Source organism: Drosophila innubila, assembly GCF_004354385.1.
Source record: "Drosophila innubila isolate TH190305 chromosome 3R unlocalized genomic scaffold, UK_Dinn_1.0 2_E_3R, whole genome shotgun sequence".
In the NCBI taxonomy this organism is placed as follows: Eukaryota; Metazoa; Arthropoda; class Insecta; order Diptera; family Drosophilidae; genus Drosophila; species Drosophila innubila.
In genome coordinates, this window is record NW_022995380.1 from 31,778,731 (window position 1) to 31,806,377 (window position 27,647).

The 27,647-nt window shown below is 31.5% G+C and overlaps 1 protein-coding gene across 2 annotated transcripts in view; it reads left to right on the forward strand.

Annotated features, from left to right (window-relative positions):
• The window catches only part of LOC117790232 (fatty acyl-CoA reductase wat), a 43,695-nt gene that overhangs the window by 9,664 nt on the left and 6,384 nt on the right, over window positions 1–27,647 (forward strand). For both annotated transcript variants that reach the window (XM_034629587.1, XM_034629588.1), the window contains exon 2: window positions 25,714–25,824. In XM_034629587.1, the coding sequence (XP_034485478.1) occupies window positions 25,740–25,824 (85 nt within the window). In that variant the 5' untranslated portion in view covers window positions 25,714–25,739. The remainder of the gene's footprint in view (window positions 1–25,713; window positions 25,825–27,647) is intronic.

Genomic DNA, 27,647 nt, shown 5'->3' on the forward strand with positions numbered 1-27,647 from the left:
TATGCTCCTCTTCAGTCCTTACTTTATTTCTTGCATTGCTTTATGTTTCACCTATTGCATTGATTTTATGACTTACCTCTTTAGTTATTTATTGAATTGTGTTTATAGTGCTTACACCCACTGTACATTGACTGTCAGTTTAGCTCCTTTTGCTTTTTTAATACATTTGTGTGCTTCTTTTGCGCTTTGGTAATTTGTTTAAAGTATTTGTTTAAAATATCAAAACGCACGACAACACACGTACACATTTTGTACGTGGTATCTAACAGATACATGTGAAAATCAAAGTTGTTTGCCGTGTTCATTGCTCGGTGTTCGAACGAGGTTCTCATAAAATATCAAAAACTTCCCACTAAATCTCAAGCCCTTCTATGTACACACACACACACATACACACACACACACATACACACACACACACATGCAGACTTTCCAAACAAAAATTGAGTTGGTCGAAATAAGTTACCAACACGAGTTTATACATAGGTAATTCTTAACGGTTCCGGTACCGCAAACGTGTTGTGATCGGGCTTTCCATGGATTGATACTCATATTGTTATGCATTACGCAGCATTTTGATATTGTTGTTGTTGTTATTATTTTTTAAACGTGTGCGCGACTTTTCTTCCTGTGCTTTGATTACCAATCGCGACCCAGTCCCAATTTCGAAATCTCTCAATTCACATATTTTCGTCATCAGACGTGATGGCATTTATATTTTTGGGTACCTCATACGAATTCCGAATATTTCTTAATGAACTATAGAAATAAAGAAAACTAAGAAAACTATTGTAGAAAAACCAAGATAAGATTGATAAACAAAAACATAATCTAAAAATCAAACTCACATTACAAGATACGGAAGAAAAAAAAGAAGAAGTTTACATAGAGAAAACAATGTATGAGTAATTTAAATTTTATACTTCTAAAATTTCCTTCTAAGTTCTAGTATAAAATAATCTCTGACAAACTTTGTATTAAATTCAATTGCAATTTTAAAGCACAATTAATTATTTGTTGTCCCAGTCTCAGTTCCAGTTTCGCAATCTATTAGTTCACATTTATTCGTCAATAAGTGATATAGAACTTATATGATCGACATTTGTAGTCTCTCCAATAAATAATTATTCCATTCTTAATTCCCTTCTAAAATGCATACTATAAAATATTCGCCGACAAGCTGAGAATGAAACAACTTTGAAAATTATTGAATTATTATTACATTTTAAATTGTAAATTAAATTAACATATTGTCACAGTCCCAGTTTCAGTAAGAGTCTCAAAATCAATTAATCAGTAGAGGACGTCGGCAGATTTTTTACAAGGGGGGATTCTAATTTTTACTAGATTTTTTAACTATTCAATTTTATTTTCCCCCCACGTGTTGATTGTGGGTCTGTGTTTATTATTACTTTTAAATACGGAAAAATAAAAAATCATATAGCAAAAAAAAAAAAAAACTTAAACTTTTTACTATGCAGTTAAAAATATAAAATTAAAAAAAATGTTTTTTTTTTTCATATAACAATTATATATATACAAATATTGTATCAACTGTGTATAATATTTAATGGCAGTTTGATTGCATAAATAAATATTTGTTGAGCCAGTCCCAGTTCCAGTTTCAAGATCTGTCAATTGACATTATTTCGTCATTAAAGTATTTCCATTAAATATTGTAAAATATACAATTAGAAATTCCCTTCCATAGTTTTATATAATCTCCGACAATATAGTTACTTTGTATAATAGATGGTTAAATTGCATTTTTATGGTATATATAATTATTTGTGCATTCATTAGTGGCAGGTGTCGTAATTCTCTTTGAACCGTGGCATCAGATCAGCTAATACTAAGTGGCTATTATACGTGAGCTTGCCCTATTAATTATAGAATCGTCGAGTTCAAGTTTAATTATTTACTTTGCTAGTTAAACAATGGCAAACCCCTTTGGCAACTTTATACACTAAGCTATGATATAGTACTGAGTATTTTATAACTCACAGGGAGAGCAGACAATAGATAACAGATAACGAATAACTGATAAAGTCATGTGCAGCTAAAGCCGATGGTCAAAATGTACAGCATAAAAAAGAGAAGATATAAAATACAAAGCAAGGTTTTTTTTCTAGGGCACACCAACAACTAAATACCCTTACGGAGTTGTATGAATAAAATATATGATGAAATGCAAAAGATAAATACAACGAGATAGGATAAAAATGAGAATAAGTTTTAGACAAAAAAATAAAATAATAAAGAAAAGGTAGATATATAAAATAAAAAAAAAAATATAAAATAGTAGATTGAAGACAATATCTAAATAAATGTTGACTAAAACCAACAAGAATAAGATTAAAAATGAAAAAAAAATTAAAGAATACTAAAGAAATATTAATAATTTAGTGGTAAGTAAACAAAAACGCAATTTTATAGAAAGATAGAAGAAAGAAGAAGGAGAAAAATAGAACTTGACTTTTGGACAGTTACAAAAAAGTGAAGAATATGTAAGAGACAAGTAAAAAGATAAAATTTAGATTTAAGAAAAATTAAAATAGGAATAATTGGTAAATTATAAAAAATAAATATAAGACAATTAAATAAGAAGAGAGACAATTTATGCTACAAATATGAAGACATCAGAAATAATATTTGTAAATATTTTGATATAATTAAGACTTAATTAGAAATACCATAAGGAATGGTTTGTTATTAGATCTTAATTTGAGCAGAAGGAAAATTTATTGATATTATATTTGTAAATAAACAAATTAGGGAAAAAATTAGGAAACGTTTTTTTTTTTTAATTTTTTGTAACTTGAATTTTTGCTGGTCACAGTTTATGTGCTCTATGGTAGAGTATGCAAATGAATACCGCGAAAGCGGATATGTATAACATGCTGATCATATCGCAATACAAAGTGCTCTGGGCTGGAATTTAAATATATATGTATGTAATACTATGTATATGTAAAAAGAGTGAAATATATATATGTACAATAATAATAAACGAAATAGAACAGAAATCACTTCGTATTTTGCTCGATGCTAAATCATAAAATCAAAGAGATACGATTTGCTACAAGGGATGGGGGAGGAATTCAGCTGAGAATTGTAGAGTGGGTTAAGTTTATTGCACGCACCGCAATCCACATTCCACATTCCACAATCCACAATGCACCACATATGGAGAACGGTCAGTGGTCACGTGAGATGCCAAAGGGAATTTGAGAATGTGTATGTCAGTGTGTTAATTTACATCATTATTAATTAATTTGGCTTAAAAAATCAGGAAAAATTAAAGAAAAACAAATACATTTTGAAGTAACTTAAACCAACCCAAATTCTAATCACCGAGCCGTGATTTTATTAAAATGTTGGTGTTTGGCAGCCTTGAAAAAATGAAATACTTATAACCGAGCTTATGAAGAGGCTTACATTTGTACTTAGTTGATTTTTAGTTGATTTTTGAATATGATTTTGTGCAAAACAATTGTGTCAACAAGATAAATGCTAATTGACGACGCGTCAAGTTGATTCTTAATCAACGAAAGTTTCCGTTCAGCTCGAAGCGGAAGTTGTGCTACAGTGGGTGCGAAAAAGCCAACAAGAAAAACGGTGAATGGAAGAGAAGGGAAGGAGAAGGGAAGGAGAAGGGACAGAGAGGGAAAACAGAAAGGTTAACCATGGGAAAACCATGAATATTTTACATAAAATATCACATAAAAAGCTGTCACAAACTGCAACTGGTCAGCAGTCAGGGAAACGAAGAGAGCAGGAAGTTAAAAAGAGAGCAGAAAAGAGAGAACATTCGAATTCATTCATTCATTCGAATTGCGAGTGCACGCGAACCAAAGCAATTCATTCAGTTATGCTGTATAAATATTACGTATACGTATGAGAATTCGTATTTATTTTGCGCGCAAAGTGTTTTGTGTGTGAGTAATACCAACAACATTTATGTTTACTTTAATAAATATGCGTTTACATGCATTGGGCATCAGAAACCCTCCAAAATCAACCCCCAACCAATGTTTCCACCCATTTGGCCATCAAGCGAGCTGTTACCTTAACGATATCTTGCGCCTTTCTATATTCTGCACTCATAAATTGCATTTATACGGTATCACAGTGTGTCCTTTGCTTATGTAACTTGAGCGGCTATATGAATAAATGTATCCTTAATTATATCTCTCGAGTTATATCTCTCAAGTACATAAGTAGTTCCCTATGTTTATAATAATAATTTTACAAAATAATAATAATCTTACTTATAATTGTATTTTTTGCTTTGCATTAAAAAGTAACAAAAATTATGAGTTGTTAGTTTGCTCGATAAAAACCAGATTTGCCCAACTTTAAGCAACCATAACTTTATAAAAACTGATCCGATTTTCAAGCGGAATATTATTTTGATCATGATTCACTCTCTAAATTCATTCTGTATTTAAATTTTGTGTACTTAGAAACTATCATTTTTTTTTGGTGGCCATTGCCAGGATTCGATTTTGATGGTAAGGGTCCCCCCTTTGAAATTTTGAAAATTGAAATTTTAAAATCTCAAATTTTCACTTTTAATCGACTTCTTACATCATAATTAGTATAAAACAACACTTTAAATTTGATTCTCAGAGACTTCATTTTCTCTTAAAAAAATCATGGGACAAAATTTTAGACTTGTAAAGTTGCTAGATTCGAAATCTGACCAAGTTTAAACTGTCATAACTTCGGGAAAACTCAACTGATTTTTAAGCGGAATGTCAATTTTATCATGATTTGACCTCTAAATACATTCTGCATTCAAATTTTATTAAATTTGTAGAGAATCGAATTTTGTTATTTTCACTATAGGCAGAGTATTAAATCTTTAGCATGCTGAGGGCTTACAGCGTTCTATATTGTTTCTGTATTTGGTTTTATTTTTATTATTTTTGTTTGTTAAAATGCGAGCAAGTGCAATCGATGAACGTGCGTGGGCGTTGCCTATCGTTGATATCGTTGGGCGTATTGCACTCAAAGGCAACCAACCAGTAGCAACAACACCAACAACACACAGACACACACTGGGAGATGTACAGGCACATGTATCTGTGGGATTACCAGCAAGACGAGGCACAGTGGGAAAAAGCGCTGAAATAGCTGCTCCTAGTAAATATTTTCAAAAGTTGCAAAAGATATGGTGGGTGCTATTTCCTTTAATTTTTTCTATGTTATGTAAATTAAATTAATTTATTTTTTAGTCTTACTTTATGTAATTAAAAATTAACTTAAATGGGACGTAAAAAAAGCCTCAGATCCTATTGACTTTTAAAAAGGACTTTTGATTTTTTAAAATCTCAATTAGCCAAATTAAAAACAAATACAATTGAGCGAAAAAAAAAATTCATACTCCACTTCTTATTCTAGTGGTTTTGTTCCACTGTGCGATGGGTGAGCGTTTTTGGGGCATCCGGCAAAATACGCTCGCATGAAATCGATTTAATCATAATCCAGCTTTTACTATTTATTGTTTTGAGCTATAGTATAAATATGAGGATGCATTAATACAAGCACAAAATATTATTCACATGCTTTTGTTGCTCCCCTTCCTCCCCCTCTCCTCTCCCACTCCTTTGCTCTCTGTTCTCCGTTCTTCCAAGCTGGGATTGGAGCAGAGTACAGTGGGGTTGCCATGTTGCTCATGTTGGAGCATATTTATGGTTATAGTATGCATAACTGGAGGCAACCATAAAGTAATAATATGAAAGGCACCAAGAGCCAACTCCCCTTCCTCCTATCTCTTTCGTGCCCCTCTCTCTTTATTTCCTTGCCAATGTTTCAATATATGTCTGGCCAGAGGCAACTGTGGGCAGAAAGGGGGCGTGGCATTTGTAGTTCTCTCAAGTAATGCTCCAGCAATCATTGATTTTGGTTCAACTTAGTTTTCTTATGCAAATACGCAAAGTATTTTCCATTTTCCATTTTTACTTGCTCTCAAGTGTCTGGGTGTGTGTGTGTGTGTGTGTGTGTGTGATTTTTATTTGAGTTAAAGCCAGTGGCTCGAAAATGAATACACTCGGATTTTACTTAAGCATTTATTAAAAATCAAAAGATAACAAGAGAAAAACAATAAAATTTGGAATATTGCCAGCTGCATGTGTAATTCTAACCTATGACTTTCAATTGTTGCTTTTGTTGTTGATACCCTATAGTCGTTGAAATTTAAAACAGGGCATGCTAAACTGAACTAAGTGCTATTGATAGTTTAATTAGTCGAGTTTTATTATTCATCTTTTAGTTGGTTGGCTGATTATATTCTCTAATTATCACTTGTTAATACAAAAATATTTTGGGTCTCAATGATTTCTTAACCAGAAGCTAACATATTATCAAAAATATGAGATTTTAAATGATTATTCTTGACTTAAGAGTTTGTTGTTTTAAATATTGCGAGTGTTAATTTACTCGATAGCTTATTACAGGGTATCTGCAAGTTGACCAGCGTTTGATCATAGTATGTTTAGCAGTTGTAGCATGCCCGGTTGAAAAAACAAATTGATATTCGATTATTCGATTACTTTAGCAGTCAAATAAACTTATTTGTATGCATTCATGCAACTTGGCCTTGTTACAAGTTACAAACGCGTAGCTGAAAACTTGGTCAAATATGAGTTAACCAACAAATGCATTTAATAAGTGCTAAAAACTCTTGTTGAATTGATATCGTAAAATAATTATCAAGAAATACATATATTTGCAGAAATCTATTTAATTGAATTTAAAGTAATTGAACTGCGAAACGAATCGAGAAATTAAAAACAACTCTAAGGATACATAATTGAATCAGTTACAAAACATTTTCGGCTAAACATTCTAATTTATTTAATATGCAGCATGCTTTAAAATCCATAAACAAATACGAGAACGAGAATTGAGAGTGGAGAGCGTATAATGAAATCTGGCAAAATGGAATCAAAAGGCCACAAACAAATTTATTTGCATTTTAAAATAAATGAAGTAATAACTTTAATGCCGCATTAAATATACTTTTTTGTTCCAGCTGCAGTTATTGTTGTTGTTGTTGTTGTTGTTGTTTATGCCCTCGGCAAACATTGTTGCAAACATTTGATTTTATGGAAATTTTTGATTTGCAACAAGCAAAATAAATTGTATGCAATTTGTGGGCCGCATAAAAATGAGCTAAATAAATTTAACTGTCCAGCTGCTTTAATACATGTGGGCTCCTTTTTTTTGCTTCCTTCCCTCTGATACAGATGGAGCCTGGTCTGGTTTATGCCATATCGTATCTATATCAAGTATACGTATCCACAATTGCATAATTATATATGTGCATTCAAGTGGAGTAGAGGATCAAATGCTTGTGGCCACAAAACATACAAAATTTTACCACTGTACACTGAAAAAAATCTGCATGCTAGCAATAAATTTTTGAAAAGAATATATATATGCGTGTATATTACAAGAATTTTTCATTTATCATTTAAAAATTAGAAAAGTTTATTCACTTAAATTCAATTTATTTTTATTTCGTATTATTTGTCCTGTTTAATTAAGCTCAAGATCAGAGATATTTAAAGCTTATATAAATACTCGATAATACTCGAAACAAATAATGCTCGTATTTAAATTAGAAAGCTGAACTCAATCTAGTAGAGGGGCACTACAAAAATTAATTAGTTTTACTATCTATTGTGAATTCAAGAAAGTTAAGTTGTAATATGAAACTTATTTAAACTTAATGTAATACATACTTAACCACGTTGAGTGAAAATTTCAGCTTTCTACGCCATACGGTTTCGTCTCCACAATGATCAGTCAGTAAGTGAGTCAGTCAGTGAGTCAGGACAAAGTGTTTAATATATATAGATTTAATAAAATAAAGCAACTTTTTTTTAATATGACTTGATAGTTAAATTTAATATGTTTTATCGGTTGGATTAAAATAAAGATTTAAGTCCACACATTTATAATAAATAAAACTGAAAATTAAACAAAGAATTCAATCAAAGAGGTCATTTCTTTTTCGCTCTGTAGCTGCAGTTATAGTTTTTTTTTTTGTAGTTGTTGGTGTGGTTGTGACTCTGTAACTAAGCCATGGTCTATTTGCAGTTCGTTTTTGGCTTTGAGGGAGCAACACAGCAATCATAGGAATTAACAATGGAAAAATCAGCGAAAATGCTATAAAAATACAATAGAAGAGAGGAGCAAAGGGAAAAAAGGGGAATAAAATGAAGAAAAAGGGGCAACAATTTACTTTGGGGCTAAGGGCCAATATCTGTTATATAGTGGGAGGTATTGGGGGGAGTGTAAGGAGTAACTTTGTGAGGTTATGTGTCGACGTACAAGTGATAAAAAGTAATGAGCAAATTGTAGCAACAACAACAATTTGGGTAGTAAAACATCTTTGTGCTACTTTGTCTGGGTCAGTTGGTTGTTTTGGTTGTTTTGGTTGTTTGGTTGTTGTTGGTCCTGTTGATGGGGTTGTTCCCAGAGCAGAGATTGCTTTCTTGTTGTTGTTGTTGCTGGTGGGATAGCTTGAAGGCAATGGCAGCCTGCCAATTGGGGCGGGAATAGCAACAATAACAACAATAACAACAGCAACAATAAAACATAATTGCGGACAGGAAAAGCAACAAATTGTCGTTTTCTATGAAATCTGAAACCACACACACAAACAGACAGTAAGAAAGAGATAATCAATTGACAAGCAAAGATGCAGATACATATTTTTTATACCTTGAGCCTCTTGAAAATTGGCAAAAAAAAGTATTGTGTTTAACAGAATGTATGTAACAGGCAGAAGGGGGCGTGGCAGACCCCCCTAAAGTATATATATTCTTGATCAGGATCAACAGCCGAGTCGATTGAGCCATGTCTGTCTGTCTGTCCGTCTGTCCGTCTGTTTGAACGCGTCGATTTTAGAGACCGTAAGAGCTAGAGACTTCAAACTTGGTATGTAGGTTCCTGGATACCATAGGCAGATCAAGTTTGTTTTTATTTTTGGATCGGACCACTATATCATATAGCTGTCATAGGATCGATGGGTAGAAAATCAAGTTTTAGTATGAAAAAGTTTTTTATTTTTTAAGACATCCTAACGAAACTGATAGAATATTCATAAATGTTGGTTTTGTACATTCTGACCAGATTTGGTTCAAATCGGTTCCATATATCATATAGCTGCCATAGGAACAATTGGTCGAAAATCAACTTTTATAAAAGAGATTTTGGGGCTCAGGGTATCGCTTTTATCTAAAACATCTATTATTTTATTTTAACTTAATTTTCAAAATCGATTCTTAAAAAAAATGCGCAACTTCTTTAAACAGGCGTTACTAATTACGAAAAAATTTGACAATAATTTGTTTTGTTTAATTTTATGTTTTTTTTTTTTTAAATTTTCTTTTTTTGCCGAAATTATTATAAGTGAGTGAGAAGATCTGCTTAGTCCTCTTTCTTTCTCTAGTCTTCACACAGTGGCTAAAGAAAGTGCACATTTATGACACAAAGAAGCCACAGCGAACACTAAATAACATGCACAATGGCAAGATAAACTGCCAGATGAGCAACAACACGAACAACAACAACAACAGCAACAACGGCAACACTTAGACCAAACAAAAGCCTTTGTACGTGTCAAGCACTCATTGCTGTCAAACATGCCGCACAGTTTTGACGGTGACGATGACGAAAAGCGACGACGACGACGACGTGTGGGAATACAAACTGTAACACTTGTGCATGATGGCCAAGCCCAAAGTCAAGCCAGGGCAAAAGCATAGGCCAGACTAGACCAGGCCAGAACAGGCGAAAGTCAAGCTGGCCAAACTACACTCAGAAAAAATAATAAAATATTATATTAAAGTTGGTCTATACAAAGTCTGACCAACTTTAAACTTGCATAACTTTAATAAAACTGAACCGATTTTCAAACGGAATGTCAATTTGATCATGGTTTGGTCTCTAAATTCATTCTGCATTTGAATTTGATGTATTTCGAAAAAAAAATTACTGCCGTCTGAATCTCGTTTTCAATGCTAAGGGTCCCCCCTTAAATTTAAATTCAAAATTTTAAATCTCAAGTTTTCACTTTTTATAAACTCCCTATATAGTAATTAGTATAAAACAACACTTTAAATTTAATTCTGAGACATTTCATATTTCTGTCAAAAATCATGTCAAATTTGACAAAAATTTTGACTTGTAAAGTTGCTTGATTCAAAGTCTGACCAACTTCAAACTTCCATAACTTTATTAAAACTGAACCGATTTTCAAACGGAATGTCATTTTAATCATGGTTTGGTCTCTAAATTCATTCTGCATTCAAATTTGATGTATTCCAAAAAAAAAAATATTGCCCTCTGGAACTCGATTTCAATGCTAAGGGTCCCCCCTTTGAATTTTCGAAAATTCAAAATTTTAAATCTCAAGTTTTCACTTTTAATAAACTCCCTATATAGTAATTAGTATAAAACAACACTTTAAATTTGATTCTGAGACATTTCATATTTCTGTCAAAAATCATGTCAAATTTGACAAAAATTTTGACTTGTAAAGTTGCTTGATTCAAAGTCTGACCAACTTCAAACTTTCATAACTTTATGAAAACTAAGCCGATTTTTAAACGGAATGTCATTTTGATCAAGATTTGGCATTTTAATTCATTCTGAATTTAAATTTTATTAATTCCGTTCAAAAAATGTTTTTTCCTATAGAACTGGCAATCGAATTTGATGCTTATTTTGAATATTTCAAATTGTAAAATCAATTTTTGCTTCTAAATCCTTTTCTCATATTGTAAGTAGTATAAAATAACAATTTAAATCTAATTCTGAATTGTTTCTTACTTCGTGTACACGTTTTGACAGAATCATTTTATTTTCTGAAATGATTGAACTAGTTTCTCTGAGTGTATCAAGAGGTAGTGGCTCATCCATTCCAGCATTCGCTTGCTCAGCACGCAGCCTGACCCCTGTCACGCCCCCTAACGCCCTTAATATCCGTGTGACGCGACCGACACTTGAGCCGGCAATCAGGCTCAATCGATGTGTAGGCAGAAGCACCCCTGAAAGCAGTCACCCCCAAAAAGCACCTGCTTTGCTTTGACTGTAGGTCTTGCAATCTGGAGTTCGCACTCAAGCATTCGCACGTACACACACACACGCGCACACACGCACACACACACATTGCTTTGAAATGTGAGTAACAACAATAATAAGAACAACAACAATGGTAGAAACAACAACAAAATACGAGAGTATAAATCGTTAACAATAAATAATCGTCTATAGGCGAGCGACATTTGCTTTATGCATTTGTAGTCGTATTTGTAATACAATTGTTTATGCTTTTGTGGCCTGTTGTTGTTGTTTTGTTTATATGGTTTGCCACACACACGCACGCACACACACACACACACACACGCACACTTCTTCTGTCCGTTCAGCAAAGTGTGACATAGTTTATTGTTATTTTATTGGAACCTCTTTTAGGCTTTCGCCCTGCTTTGTAAATAATTCGTGCTTGCCACGTTTATGACGTGATTTCTTCAGTCAAGCCCCCACTTCACAACTTCCCTTCAGACTATATATATTTATATAAATATATATATATATATATATATATGTACTTATAACTGTCGCTTTCTGTCTCGCATTTCGCATTGCAAAAGAACTTGAAACCTGAGTGCCAAGTACTCAGTATATGTTAATGATGGGCTTATTTTGCAAAACACCGGAAAATGCTAATGCCATTAGGCCATATAAATAACTGATTTGGGATTATAATGAAGTAAACGTATATTATTTTCCATTATTTGTTAGCTTCCAAGTGTGTAAATTGCAGAAATGGGAAACAAAAATTCGGTGAGAAATTGAGCAGATATTGTTATTATTTATTTATTTATTTGTTTATTATGTTTTTTATTAATTTAGTTATTTATATTTGAGCTTATTTAAAATAACATATTTATTTTTGGTTTTTATTACTATTCTATGTTTTTTAACGTATTATTTTTACTATATTCTGTGTTCATTAAATTATCCATCATTTAACTATTTAAAATTGGCATATTAATTATTGTAGTACTATTGTGTACACTTTTATTGTTATTTTCTATTTACTGATTTAATTATCTGTAAAGTCCAAGTCAAAAAGTTACTTTTAAGCTATAAAAACACGCTTCAAGCCAGTTTAAAACAGTTATTAATGATTTTTAATTCCGATATATATAGATCAATTAATAAAATTAATCAATAAATAAACACATGTTACTACTTTTTTAAAGCTTTAATAAATATTTTGTTAATTGCAAACAAAACATATTTTATTTATTATTAAAGTATTCAACTTAATATAAGCCAACCAGATTGAAAGTCGTTTAAAGTTGACTTAAATTGGGGTTTAATAAAATTTATTTTATTTCTGATTAATTATTGATTTTAATTGTGACATGATTTAACTTTTCTACAATATTTTTATGTATCTACATATAATTCAATTAATATTTTTATGCCGATTTGTTATTTGTTGCAATGCAAATTAAACTGAATTGTTTACAGCTTGTCATTGAATTTAAACTCAAGGAGAAATAATAATTCAATAATTTTTATGACATTTAATTTAATGACATTTAAATTTGGTCAGTAGGGAAAGTAGTTTATTTTGTATATAAATGCAATAAAGTTGACTTTAATAATTCATCATTTATATTTTAAATTCATAAGTATGCTTATATATGCTTATATAACAGTTAAATTTATCTATGCCAATCAAGAAAATTATTTTAAATAAAATAAATATGCATAGCTTTGTTTCTGTAGTTCTACTAAAAACCTATGCATTTTAGAAATATCTACTCTATATTTGAGTACTTTCACCACAGTGCTTAATTATTGACCAACGATTTTTATTTATGTGTAAATACAAAAAATTTTATCAATAATTGTGGCTACACAAATCAGCACACAGCACTTAAACATAAATTAAATGTAATGCATAAAAAAGAGGCAACAATAACAACAACAAATCAGACAACACTTATCGTTGTTATTAAATTATGTACACAGAAATATTAACAAAATAAACAAAAGGCAGCAAAAAACACAAAACAGACACAAACAAATAATATAAATAATAAAGCAAATATATAAAAAGAACAAGGCAATTTAAATGAAACTTCAAATGGCAAATGCTTGAAAATTTATTAATTAATTAGCGCATAAATTTATTTAAATTTGCAATATACTATAACCAAAACAAAAAGAATATAAACGTCTAGATAAAAGCATAATTAATGGGTGGATCAATTTAAAAATAGTTATAATAAATACATATAACACTATTTTAGTGTATTTTCTGTCTGTTCACAGAGTAATAGCTGGTCGTGCATGCTCTCTACATATTTTTATTGCCGTTTTTATTGTGTTGTTGGTCAAACAGAACCGTCAATTGTTGAAGCATTGATTTTAGGCCGCCGGCAATCCATGTTATTTGGCAAAAAACCGATTAATTAATATAAATTACGAGTATAACGGGGCATGCTTGTATATGTATATATACATATTATTATTGCTGTTATATTGTACATTGATTTTGTAAGGTTTCGTTGGTCGTTTTTGCCGCTGTCATTGATAATGCGCGAATTATGTAATTACAATTCCCCTCCAGCGATTTCTTTTTGTTGTTGTTGTTGCTGAAACTTGCCAAATTTTTTTTCTATAATTTTGAAATATTAGCAATAAATTAATAGGCGTAATAATAGCGCAATGAACAATTAAAATTGATTTAGAAAATGTTATGCGCAAATTAAATACAATTTTAATCAGGTAGCGTTAAATGTGAAATGCTGTGGAAATGTTGCAAATTAAATTACATTAATTAATTTTCGGTGGCAATAAAAAAAGAAGATTTGCAAATTGAGCAAATTCAATTAATAAATAATAATTTCAACCCAGCTACTGTTAGAATAGTTATTGTAATACGTTGCGCATACTTGATGTTAAAATATCAGTTCGGTTAGTTTAAAAATTTAAATATTTCTATTGAAATTGCTTAGCTTAAACAATGATTAAAAAGTTAGTTCAATGCGCTCAATGTGACTGCAAAACGCTGCGTATGCTTAATGTGCAGTACTTAATATGATTACTTAATCTTATGTACAATTTATGTGTTTATAAAGAGCAGAAAATGATTGTTATCAATCAAACGCATTCATGAGAAAGAGATCGAGAGATAGGTTGAGAGATAGAGAGAGAGAGATAGAGTTATCTTTAGCTGTGTAATTGCACAGCACGGCGTATGCTTAATGCTTTATCTCGTTTACTTTGATTTGCAATGCTTTTGTCTCAATTGCCGTTTGGATTTCATGCAACCATGCTCATAATTAGCTATTACAATCGATACGTGTTGAATTTCACTCTTGCACACTTGGCAATAGCTTCAAATTAAAGTTTGTACACAGAGAGAAAAAATGCGTAAAATTAATTTCGAATATACTTCATTTTTGGTACTTAAAACTTATAGTTGATATGAGTACGAATTACTAAAACTTTAAATATAATAAATGGGAATTTTGAAGCAAGTAAAACTCTAATTATTGAAAAAGAATTTGAAAATTGTTTATATTCACAAGACTCTGGATCAAGTTAAATCAGGTACATTATAAATTAACATTGAGTTCGAAGCTCATAAAAGAATTAAATTTCAAACTTGAAATATTGTACTTAAATATAAATACTTGAGCTTATACTATAGTAATTTGAACTTAGTGAGAAATCAATTTCCAAATGTGGCATTTTAAGTATAAAATACTTGACTTTTCGCACCGTGTACTGGCAGAAGACGGCGGGGAAGTAAAGGGGAAGAGGAAGAGAGAAAAGCTGGCTGGCATGTATTTAGTATAAATGAGCATTTTGGCTTATTTGATTTGATGTGATTGTTATTGGGCATGTGAATGTGAATGTGAGAGGGGGGCAATGCTTATTAATATTTGCCTAACTCACACATAAATGTTATGGCCAGGCCCATTATCAGCAATGCCACAACAACAATAACAACAACGACAATTTGGTTACACTCAGGTGCGCACATTGTGTGTGAGCGTGTGTGTGCTTGTGTGTGGGCGTGGCAGGTAGGCAAGCAGGCACCGAAACCGCAATGGCATCAATGAGGCATATCAACAATGTGATGTCGACGTTGACGCCAACGCTCATTAGCTGGCCTCGCTGCTGTGCCTCCCCCCCCATCCCCCTTTTCGTACCTACCCCTCCCTTCTCCTTTTTAGCCACACTCTACGCATGCGCAACACTTTGACTCGAAATACCAAAGATACAAAACTGATAACAGCTTCAATGTTGGCATTTAAAAAACCTATAGTATCTACAGTGGCTACCAGCTTATTTGACCCACTACTACTTATGGAGACAATAAATATATGTTTTTCAAATTTTTGCTATAAAAATTGTTCTAGAAATTGTAAAAAACAAATACATTAAAAAATGTTCAAAAAGTAAATAATTATCATTTTGCTCTTTTATCTTAAAATATTAAATATTTAAGTTATTTGATGGGTTTTTGAAAATAATTTCAATATAATTTTAAGTTAAATCTTCATTTTTTATTTTGATTCATTTATAAATAAAATTTAAAATAAATATAATAATGATGCAAGTTTGCTAAATTAATGCTTGAACTAAAGCAAGTGATTTCAGTATATTTTATTTATATATGTAGATTTCTTAATCAAGCAATAAACCTTATAAATATTGTGGGTCAAATAAGCTGTGAGGCACTGTATCTAACGTAGCACGTAGCATTTGTAATTGCAAATGTTTGTCATTTTGCATGAAATTTCTAATTAGATAATAGAAAAACACACACTCTCAAACAGAGTTGCATGTTCACACGTGCCACATTGTTAGATAGACAACAGGGTTTAAACACTTTGAAGACACTTGGCCAAGTAGCTTAGCATTTTATTCACATGCCAAGAGCTTTTATATCGCACTTTAAGTGCAAACTGTAAGCTGAACAATAAGTAGCTACTTATTATAATAACTTAACAGATACGTTGATTTTTGAGCTGTACGATCTCACAGCTGCAATAAACCTGACCTCTGACCATTTCACACCACTGTGATAATGACAATGTCAAATCTTTAAATGTGAAGAATTACTATGACGGTCTTCATGCACTTTCTTTCGCTACGAGCATTCATTGCACTCTAATTGCAATATGTGTTTATGTTACGCATACGCAATGTTGTCATAATCATTTTCTGAGAGTTATTAACTGAATGAAGTTTCATTTATTACGTTTACTAAAGGCTAGAAACAAAGACACTAAGTACAAAGTAAATATGTTGACATAAATAATTACATACACGTGATTTTCATATACATCTAATATGTATTTTTTTTGTTTCTTTGAAAATTCCCTTTTTTTTAATTACAAAGTATATTATATGTGTATACTATATAAATAAGCATGTCAATGTTTACGTATACGTAATACTATTTTGCTTATTTCTATACAATTTTTTATTGTTCGATTTGTTTTCGACTAGAATATTCGCATCCCGTTTTTTACTTCGATATAGTGTCTAAGTATGAAAATATACTTCTAATCGAACAAATTAGTACGTATACGCAATGTTGTTTCTGGTCAATTGTTGATAAATTGTTTTGGAGAATTACATTTTCAGCTGTAGAGATCGTTAAAGGGTTTTCCCAAACTCGGATATCACAGGTCAAGCTTTATATAAATAAGTATACGCAGTGTTGCTCGAAGTTAAATAATTGTTATTTGAATAGAAATAAAGAGCGCTTTAAATTCTTTAAAATATAAAGTGTCTGTCGATAATTACTTAAATGTTATGATATATGTGATTTTAAAGATATCTCGTATGTAAGGTTATAAATAAAAGAGTTCTGACTTAAATAGTTGTAAGTCTAATAATTATAAAAAGCGCTTTCATTTAGCGCTATTTATATTGCAAAGAGTATCTATCTATATTTAATTTTAACAACTGATTACTTACTCGCAAGGTTGTTAAACTTAATTGTAAAACTATTGTTAAAGTGTTCTCCTGCTTTAATTGCATATATTAAATGTCAGTCGATAATTACGTATACGTAATGTAATCTTGTCATTTATAGCACTGGGTCATATTAATTAAGTGCAAGTATTCCCACACCATTCAGACCGGCAGACACATTAAAGTAGCTAATAATTGGAGTTTCCTTCATGAATATCTTATGCCATTATCATTGTGGCCATAAACAAGACGTTGTCTGTCACAAACCACTCAATTTCAATACCATTGCGACTCATAAAATGACGCATCAATATAATCGAAAATTATCATTATCCGAGGAGCATTCACAGCAGCATAAAAACTATAATCAATATCCATATTCATTAGCGTTATCGTATCATTGAACTCAAATAATAACAATATGTATACATATGTATGTGTGTGTGTGTGCAGCGCAGACAGCCGCAACCCCACTCTTCCCTCTCTCTCACACTCTTTCTCACTCTGTCTCTGTCTTCCCCTGCCACCGTTCATTTGTCTTCACGTAATTATCTTTTAATAGATTTAACGAACATTTTTCGCACTGAATTCGATTGTGTCCTCCACTCAGCTGGTGGCTGTGGACAGCATCATTCCGGATTCTCGGTTCCCTGTTTTCCCAGCTCCCCAGTTCCCCATTTTCCCATTTCCCATTTCCCAATCCCTCTGTCAGAGACAACAACATTGACAACAACAAACAAGCTGCAATATGGCCGAATACAGGCCACAGAGCTCTTGGTCAGCCAGTTGGAAGTCGCAAGTCGCAAGTCGCAAGTTGTATGACCATGCCACATGCCACATGCAGTGGGGCTCGAACAGTGTTGCCACAGCAGCTTTTTTTCTAGTCATATTTGGCATTTTTTAAAAGACAACTTGAGTGAAAACAACTTATTTCAATATATATTTTAAAGATATTACTACCTAATAAAAACTACTGCATACTTTTAGGTGATTGTATTAAAATAATAACTTTATTAATAACTTTGATTAGCTATTACTCCCGTTATACTTGTCCGATCTGCTGCGGCAAAGTGATATTTTAGATAATATTAATAGATAGCTTAAACAACCATAAAAACTGTATTATATTATTAACTGTCGGTGTGGAGGACTTTCGCGATTTGCGGGGCGAAAGGGGGCGTGTCAAAAATTTAATTTACGTGTAAGAGTTTGGTATTTCTATCTCTTATAATCTCTGAGATCTGGGCACTCACACGGAAGGACGGCCGGACAGACGGACGGACGGACAGACGGACGGACGGACAGACGGACAGACACACATGGCTATATCGACTTAACTGTTGATGCTATTCAAGAATATATATACTTTATAGGGTCTCAGATGCCTCCATCTCCCTGTTACATACATTCCAACGAACACAATATACCCTTTTACTTATTTTTTAAGTAACTGGTAAAAAAATTACAAAATAGCTGCCACACAGAATTTATTTATTTATTTGATAAGCCATTTATAGGTAGAGTCAGTGACCTGTTACATAGGTTCAGCTACAGTTTGAAAAATACCTGTTTTTTTTAGAAACAGATATTAGAAATCTGTTTGAAACAGATACTTATTTTCAATTATTTTACAATGTTTTAGTTTCTATTAAATTGACTTGTTAACACATAATCAAAAATTTTCCGCATATTTAAATTAAAAGTTTATAGCAATCAAATATATATAATATATAATAGTTAATATATAATAGTTAAATAAAACATTTGTTTCATTTAAAATTTTTTTATGTATTTTCAATTGATTTTTTCTATTCATTAAAAGCTAATTTTTTTTTTGGTTCTCTTGACAACACTGCTCAGAATATTTCTGTTCTCGACAACGAGAAACGGACAACAACAACAAAGAACTACAACAACACCGATTTTCGCTTTATGGACTTTCAAACTGTTGCTGTTAATTATTTCTTCTTCTTTTAATGTGGCTACTGGATGCTGTAGTTCTTACAGTTTTTTCCCTTGTTGTTGTTGTTGCTGTTGCTGTTGGCGTTGATGATGATGTTGTTGATATTATGCAATGGGGCTTTCCACTTTGGGTGTCCTCTTTCCCTCCTCCTCCCCCTCCCCGTGCCCACATAGCTGTTGTTTGCACTTTTTCACCATTTTACACTTTATTACAAAAGCATTAAATAAAATTCAAAGCGAACGAGCCGAGCCTCCACAAATGGAGGTAAGAGCAGCGTGTGGCACGAGGCACGAGGCATGAGGCACGAAGCAAGTGGCAACTGTGGCAAGTGGCAAACTGAGGCAACGGCGGCTTCGATTCGCATTCGGCTTCATTGAAATTTGCGATGCGGCGACGCGACGCAAAGTTGCAAATGTTGTTGCATTGCTTTCATATTCAGACGCGATTGTTGTTGTTGCGGTTCATACTTTTGTGTCTGTTGCAGCCATTGTTTGGAGTTCTCTGCAACATCGACAACAAACAAGCGCTAAAGTCCAAGAAGCAGCAAGTATCAAAAGTGCCAACAGCAGCATGATAAATATATTTAGAGATGAGAAGCTGTCGCACAGTGTCACAAGCCCATTTTATTTGACCAGAAGTAATTTTAAACGAATTAAGTAACCATGATCAAAATTAATGCCTTACTTAAAATTTGTATTTTTTATTTATAATTTATTCAATGTGAATTACATTTGAATTTAAATGCATTAAATGAATAAATGAAATGCATTTTTTTTTGGGATTAACAGTATGAGGGTATTAAAAAAATAATTTTTGTTGCGTTTTATTTAATTTAATTAAAGAAACTATTAGATAATTTTTTTCTGTTAGTGAAAGCAAATAATTTTTAAATAAAATATCGACATAATCTAATTTATTTCTCATATAATTCTTATCTACATATTCTTTATAATAATGTAACCGTTTTATTAATTTATTTTCCTTATGTATGCAAAAGTCTTAGATCTTTATAGCTTTCGCAGCACAGATAAATTAACATTGAATTGCAATCGATATCATATTTAAGTTTCCCACAAAGCTAATTAAATTTTTTTAATTACCACTACAATTACCATTAGTAACGGCATTAATTATTGGGTTAATTGTTTTGCCGCTCAATGGTTAAAATTTTATAATAAAAAGAAATTGTTGGCAAGCATTTAAAATTTCTCTGGTAATTCATAAGATTATTTTCATCATGTAAAACAATATGTTAATTCAATTGTCGCAGCTTAATTAAGCATATTTAATAAATTTTCTATCGAGATATATGTAAGAATATTTGTATATGCTAGTATATATAGTGAACCTATTTATGCTATTACTTAGATGCGTATATATTATACAAAAAAATTATTATAAAATGTTGTCAAGTAACTTTTAAAATATATTATTATTGACTTTAATGGGTGAATTAAATTGTTATTTCATTTATTGTCTGCTTTATGTCAACAAAATTGTTATCTTACTTTTACAAAATTATTGTTGTTTGTAAATATTATAAAAAGCCAGTTATTTTTCCTATACTAATAACATCTCTTAATATTGTAATGATAAAATGAAAAATAAAAAATTAAATTTAATATATAAAAATTTCAAAATTAATAAAGTAAAATAAAGTAATAGAAAATATGAAGTTTATATCATAAAAGTTAACATAATAACATTTTATAATATTTTTTAAAACATAAAGTAAACTAATTTAAATTTCTGATATAAATTTATATGGAGCAGTTTGACTTATAATAACCTATTATCTTATTAATCTACTATTGATAAATGTTAGAAATAAATATAATTAGTTAACAAAATCATGTATAAATTAATAAAGCAATAAATAAATAAATATTTATATAGTTAGTTTACAAATTCAAATTATTAGAAAATTTATAAAATTTCCTTGAAATGACTAGTGTTTTTAAATGAATAAAATTAAGTTAATAAAATACAAATATTTAGTATTTAGTTATGATTGATTATAGTTATTGTTACACTGTGCAAAATGTTTCAATTAGCTGCGCTTCGATGTGCATCGCCGATGGAACCTGGTGTCGACAACAGGCAACAGACAAAGAGGCAACAACTGCAACAACAACTGCAACAACAACTGGCTAAAAGTAACGCCAGCAGCTGTTGGCCTATACTCTGTACTTAAACAATGTATAAATTCGCATGCAAAATCAAAAGCCCCTTTCCATCCCTTTTCACCCCTTTCCTTCTCTTTTCACCGCTGTTGCCAACTCTTTGAAAAAGAGTATCATATTGCTGAAGTAGCCGGGAAATTCGTGCAGAGTGCGTTCTGTGTTCAGTTGAGTTCAGTTCGGTTTTGATGTCGTTGTTGTTGTTGTTTGTTCGTTGTTGTAGGTTGTTGGCTATTCGTTTTTGGTTGTTGGTTGTTGGTGTTGTGGTCGCCGGTGTGGTGCAATCAGTTGCTGTGGTTGCTAGTCGGGCCAGTTCAGTCAGTCAAATAGTCAAATAGTCAAATAGTCAGCTTGGCAAGCTGCCCAGGCAGTCGACCATACACAGAGTTGCCATTTCAGCTAATAAGTAGCCATATTTAGCCATTTTGAAATTACCAAATCAAAAACAACTACATTAAATTGTATAAGCTAGAATTTTGGTTAGTTTTCAAAATTAACTGACTACTTTTAAGATTGTTAGATAAACTTAAAATGATAAATATAATACAATATGGCTAAGAACCAATCATTATATTTTTTTCCGCAAATAAAACAAACAGAAATATTAAATGTAAAGTATTAAAATATATTAATATAGGATGTTTGAAATAGATTTTTATGTTATTCATTATAATTGATTTTGATTTTTTATCTTTTAATAAAATAAATAAAATAAATATATAAAAAGGATACAATTTGTTATAGAAGAATTCATGTTGTCCAAAGATCTTGAAATTTTAAAACTTTTTGACACTTTGTAAGGCAAATAATAAAAAACTGGCAATTTAATTTTATGTTAGTGCTAAATTTGGTTGTATATGAAAATTAAAATGTATAGACGCGTTTTTTTATGGTCCTTCAAGTTATTTCAAATTTATTCTGAATTCGACAAAAATAAAGATTCTATTGATAATCGATTCAAAATTCTCATTGTATATAACTTGTTTTTAAATTTTAAATAAAATCAGTTGAAAAATAAAAATTTGCATATAACTATATTAAATTAAAAACTGAAAGTACCAAACCTAAGCTAAAAACTGTATTTTCGTATTATAAACTAAATTCCAGAGAATTGAAAATTTGTTTTAAAACTTTTAATAACTTATTAGCTGTTCTCGAGCTACCTTTTTCAATTAAATTAGCTATTTTAGCCCTTGAAATTGTGGCAACACTGACCACACAACATCCCCACCTGTCTCTCTTTCTCTCTTTCTCTCTTTCACCCCTCTACCTTTCTCTTTTTCGAGCTGTAGCTTTCGTCATTCATACGAATGAGTGCGCGCCAAGTCAAGCGCAGGAGGAGGGAAAGAGGAAGGGACAGGAGGAGGGAAAGAGGGAGGGGAAATCCCCTCTCAATTGGTGTGAAATGCAACATGCTAGTTGCCCAGCTGAATGACTGACTGACTGACTGACTGACTGACTGACTGACTGACTGGCGGGTTTCCATTGCAGGCACTGTAAATATGGGTTAATTGTGCCAGACTTCGACACTCGAATTATTTAATGTTCATTTTCATTTTCATTTCATTTTCTTTTACTGCCTTTTGCCTTTTATTTGTTGTTGTGCTCAGCATGAATTCAGTTGCTTTACAATTATTGAATGAGTCTGGCGTCATTTTCTTTGTTTTCTTCTTCTTCTATCTATTTTCTGTCTCTCTCTCTCTCTCTCCATTTACATAAGTAGATTTTCATTGCCTCGTTGATAGTCAAGTAATTAATTCATTAAGTTGTCGTCGAACTTGCAATTATCATTATTAGTATTAGTAATTGCGTTTTTTCTACTTGTTTTTCCTCTTCTTTTTTCTCTTTTTTGTATTTCGCTTCTTGTTTTTTCATTTTTTGCACACACAATTAAAATTCCACAACGTCATCTACTCCAACAACTTCATGAACACTACTTCAATTCAATTCAAGTTGAGCATGAATATTATTTTTTAACAATTTTGTAGTCTCAACTTATTCGCCAAATATTCACTTGACTAAAGCTCTCTTAAGTGAATCATAATATGACTACTTATATAGTAAATGAATGTCAAAAACTCCCACCTTGTGTGTCCAATCTGTCTTTGATCAATTTATCAACTTTGTTTGCATTTTTTATTAAGTGGAGATTTACTTAAACTCAAAAAATAAAACACGACATTAACTGAAGACTTTTTTTATATTTATTTTAATGCATTTTCGAATATAGTTTAATTCATTCATTGTTTTTAATCAATTGACAGTCTATAGATTTTTGTGTATATATATTTAAAATCCGATTATTTCTTATTTCGCCTGAAATCTGTCTGTCAATTTTTGTTTCTCGTCTGAATATGATCTGAAAATGGTTTTTTAAATACTTAAGTAAAACTCTTAAAATTTATGAAATTGAAACTACGAATTATGAATAATATATTTATTTTGAATAAAATATAAAAAATTATGAATAAGAATAATATAATAGTTCTGTTTTATAGATTCGTTTGAGTTTATCATGTTTTAAGTAATTTAATAATTTAAATTAAGTATAATATTTGTCAAAGAAATTTCGATAACCATTTTTAACATATTCAATAACCATTTCTTAGATTTTACACCACTCATCGAATTTTCACTTATTAAATAAATAATGGGTAATATTTTCCGCCTGCTTTTCTTTAAGTAAGGCTTTTATACCTCTATACCCAGGAAAAGTAGAATGCTGTAAGGAATATAAAAACTATAGACAGTTGAACTATTGAGACACTTTTCCTGCTTTGAAAATTGGCAATTAGAATATAAAAGGAAAAGTTATGTTAAAAATTTAATTGTATTAACTAGAAGAGAAAAATCAGGGAATTTATAGTAATTAAAATAATATCTCCTTTAAAAGTATCTATGGGATACAAAAGTATTAAGTACATATAGATGAAGTGTAGAGGTTTTAGAATATACTGACTTACAGGGTGTTGCTTGGGTCGAGCAATGTTTCCTTCTCAACATGACTTTGCTTCTTTTCGATTTTCGGTTTTCAATTTACGTGCACTTGTTGTATGAATATGTATTTTTACACTGAGCTCATATGTTGCCCAATTTATTTAATAGGTGTCTACGATGGGTTCGCCTGCATATTTAAAGGTTCGATAGCTTCTTTGACTCAAAAACGATGTAGTTTTTCTTTTCCCTTTTTTTATTTGGCATTAATTAATTTGTGTTCTTGCTTTAACTTTTGCCTCATAACATACATTTTATGAAAATTTTGCGAGTTTTATTTTGAACTCGACTTTTTTGTGTGTGGCTCTCTGTCTCTCTTTGTCTCTCTCTCTCTGTGTCAACAGGTGCGTCTGGCACTTCATTAGAAATTTTAGTTCCGCCCCTCCCCCCAGTGCCAGTGGATACTATAGAGCACAAAGCAATACCAAAGTTTTAATTAAAATTTTGTAACGAAATTCACTTATATTTGATTTTTAGTCGCCACGAAACAGTCGCATGGAGACCGCCGCCGGTCTTGTAATTGCCTAAACCATTTCAATTTCAATTTCAATTGAAACAATTCCTAATTAGTTTGATACGAAGCGAGTACAATTCGAGACGAGTCCAGTCAAGTTGAGTTGAGTACCTCATCAATTCGAGCAATCAAAGTACAAGTGTCAAATACCATACACATATTGATTTCATAATGGCTCAACCTCAAATTGTTCAGTTACAAGAGCAACAATATGACAGGCCCAGCTTTATATCACTCAAAAAATGTATGTACTAAAAGTTTGGGTTTCATTATATTTTTTAAAGTATTAAGCAACTGTTGAAAAAGCAGCAAATATAACTAGAAAGTAAGAATAATATGTTAATCTATATATAAAATTAATTGTCCTGACTGCCTCACTGATATTTGTGCAACCCAAACGGTAAGAGCTAGCAGGCTGAAATTTTGACACAACACAGCTAAGACAAATGTATCGTGCAATTAGACGTTTTTTTTGTTAGTTGTAAAAAGAAAGTTGTAATAGAAATCCAAACTCAACTTCGAGTATAAATATAGACATATTTACTTATTAGAAATGTTCATCGCATAAATTTTTAATTTCTAAATTTTTTGTTTGAAAATAATATTTTACTACAGCGAAATATAGAAAAGAAATTACGAAATTTTGTGAGGAAAAGTTTTACATTCGTCAATTTATTTTACTCGATTCCTTGTCAAGAAAATCATCGAATAGTTAAAACTGTCGTTTTTTTGATGTTTTTAAGCACAAAATGGAGTTACAAGCAGCATTTTTTAGAGTTATTGTCAATATTTTTTTTTTTAATATATATTTAGAAATGTCAGCTTTCTGCCTTGAAAATTTTATAAAAATCGACAGTAAAAAACACTACATTTAAAGAATTGTCTATAGTTAAGCTGCATATATCTAAAAAAGTATATTTTTATTTATATATCACAAACCGAATTACTTTTAACAAGAGTACCATTTGCATTTACATTTATAATTATTATAATGTGTTTTTAAATTTTTTTTTATTTATTTACAGTCCGTGAAAGGAATTTACTGGCGAGCATGGATGAGGCGAAACTGATGAGTCTTCGCAATGGTTATGCGAAAGCGATGGATGATCATTGCCCGCTTATCACCGGCACACAGGGTGAGTGACCAACGTGAAGACAGCGGGACAGGGTCAAGAGCCCAAGTTCAGGTTCAGGTTCAGGTTCACATGCACAAAAAACAAAAACATAAATAATAATATCACAAACAAAGCAACAGAGCAAAGCAAAAAATAAAAGAGAGAATCAAATTGAGGAACCAGTTCCGTAAAACTTGACACGAAAATAATGAAAAAATGAGCACCAAAAAAAAAAACAATAAGCATTCATGAAGAATTACATTTGTCTTGTCGAGGGTGGGCTAAGAAAATTGTTGAAATTGACAAATTATGTGACAGACTTTTGTCTGGGAGAGACAACGCGAAACAACAACAGCAACAAAATAGGAACAACAGGAACAACAACTAAGGCCCACAAATCCAAAGAGCCAACACAATTGTTGACAATTCACTCAAAGTGCCGCCACTGTGGTTATTGTTGTTATCGTTATTATTGTTGTTGTTGTTGCTCTTATTGTTGTACTCAGCAGTCAAAGTACAATGGAGTATTATAGTTTTGTGGTCAAACATGAAACACTGACTGACTTGCTAATGATTGTAGAGCTCAAACCGTAAGACGTAGTAGCTTGAAATTTTCACACAGCATTACATTTAATTGAGCAAAAATTTTCACAGCGGAATGTCAATTTTATCATTATATGGCCTAAATTTTGTTTCTGCATCAAAATTGAAAAATTTAATACTATCAATTACTGTCCTTTTTCTTTACTCTTGAACATTTTCTATGTTTCCATACTTTCCCCTTGTCACTATTTACAAACTCCAAACTGTTATAACTTTGTCATATTTTATCCGATTTCCTTGCGAAATGTCAATTTTGTCATTATTTTTCGAAAAAATATATTTTTTCCATCATTGCGAATTTGTTTCTATACTTTTCCCCTTGACGCTTTTTTATTGGCTTAAAAGCGATTTTGAATTCAGGATATATTTTTTATTTCGTTAATTTGTTTTTTTTTTATTTTGTTATCTATGTAAAATCGCAGCATCTAGGATATATTAATATTTCAAGTTACTTTAAAAATTTGTTCGACTATTTTCGCAGCACTGATAAAAAAAATGTTCTATAATCAAGATTTTGGTCTCAAAATTAAGACTTTTGGTCAAAAAAATGCGTTAAGAACATAAAGTTCTTAGATTAAGAAAAAACATCTTGATTGGAAAACTTCAAATAAGACCAAGTTCTTATTTTTTCTTCTTCAAACCATTTATTTTCTATGAAATAGTACATATTTATACTTTCCTAACAATTCAAGATTTTTATTCTTGTATTAAGAACTTTGATTTTTTAGATGAATATTCTTAGTACTAGAAATATGTTCTTAAACTGTTCTTATTTTAAGACAAAAATTTTTAATTTGCATGTTCTTGATTTTAAAAGTTATACCTTTTTTTTTGGTGTGCTGGCTGAGTATGTGACTGTCGTGCACACTCGCAATTGTAGCACGCTTTACTTGTTGTTATTATTTTTGTCGCTGAACAAATGCCCCAAAGCGCTCGAAAAGCTTTAAATGCGCACGCGGCATTCGCACTCCAAACCGTGGGGTCGAGAGGGGGTCGAACGGGGGATGGAGAATGAGTCGCAGTCGGGAGGGGGTCGAGAGGGGGTCGAACGGGGGATGGAGAATGAGTCGCAGTCGGGAGGGGAGCGCAGCTCAATTCCGAAGCGCTCATAAACAATGGTGTCAGCCCGGAGGGGGAGTTGGGAAGGGAGGGGAGGGGTAGGGGGAGTGGTATGGCAGTCGGCTCAGTTTCGGCTTGGTGCGATGAGAAGTGCGCTTGAGTTGCATTTAAGCCAATTAGCA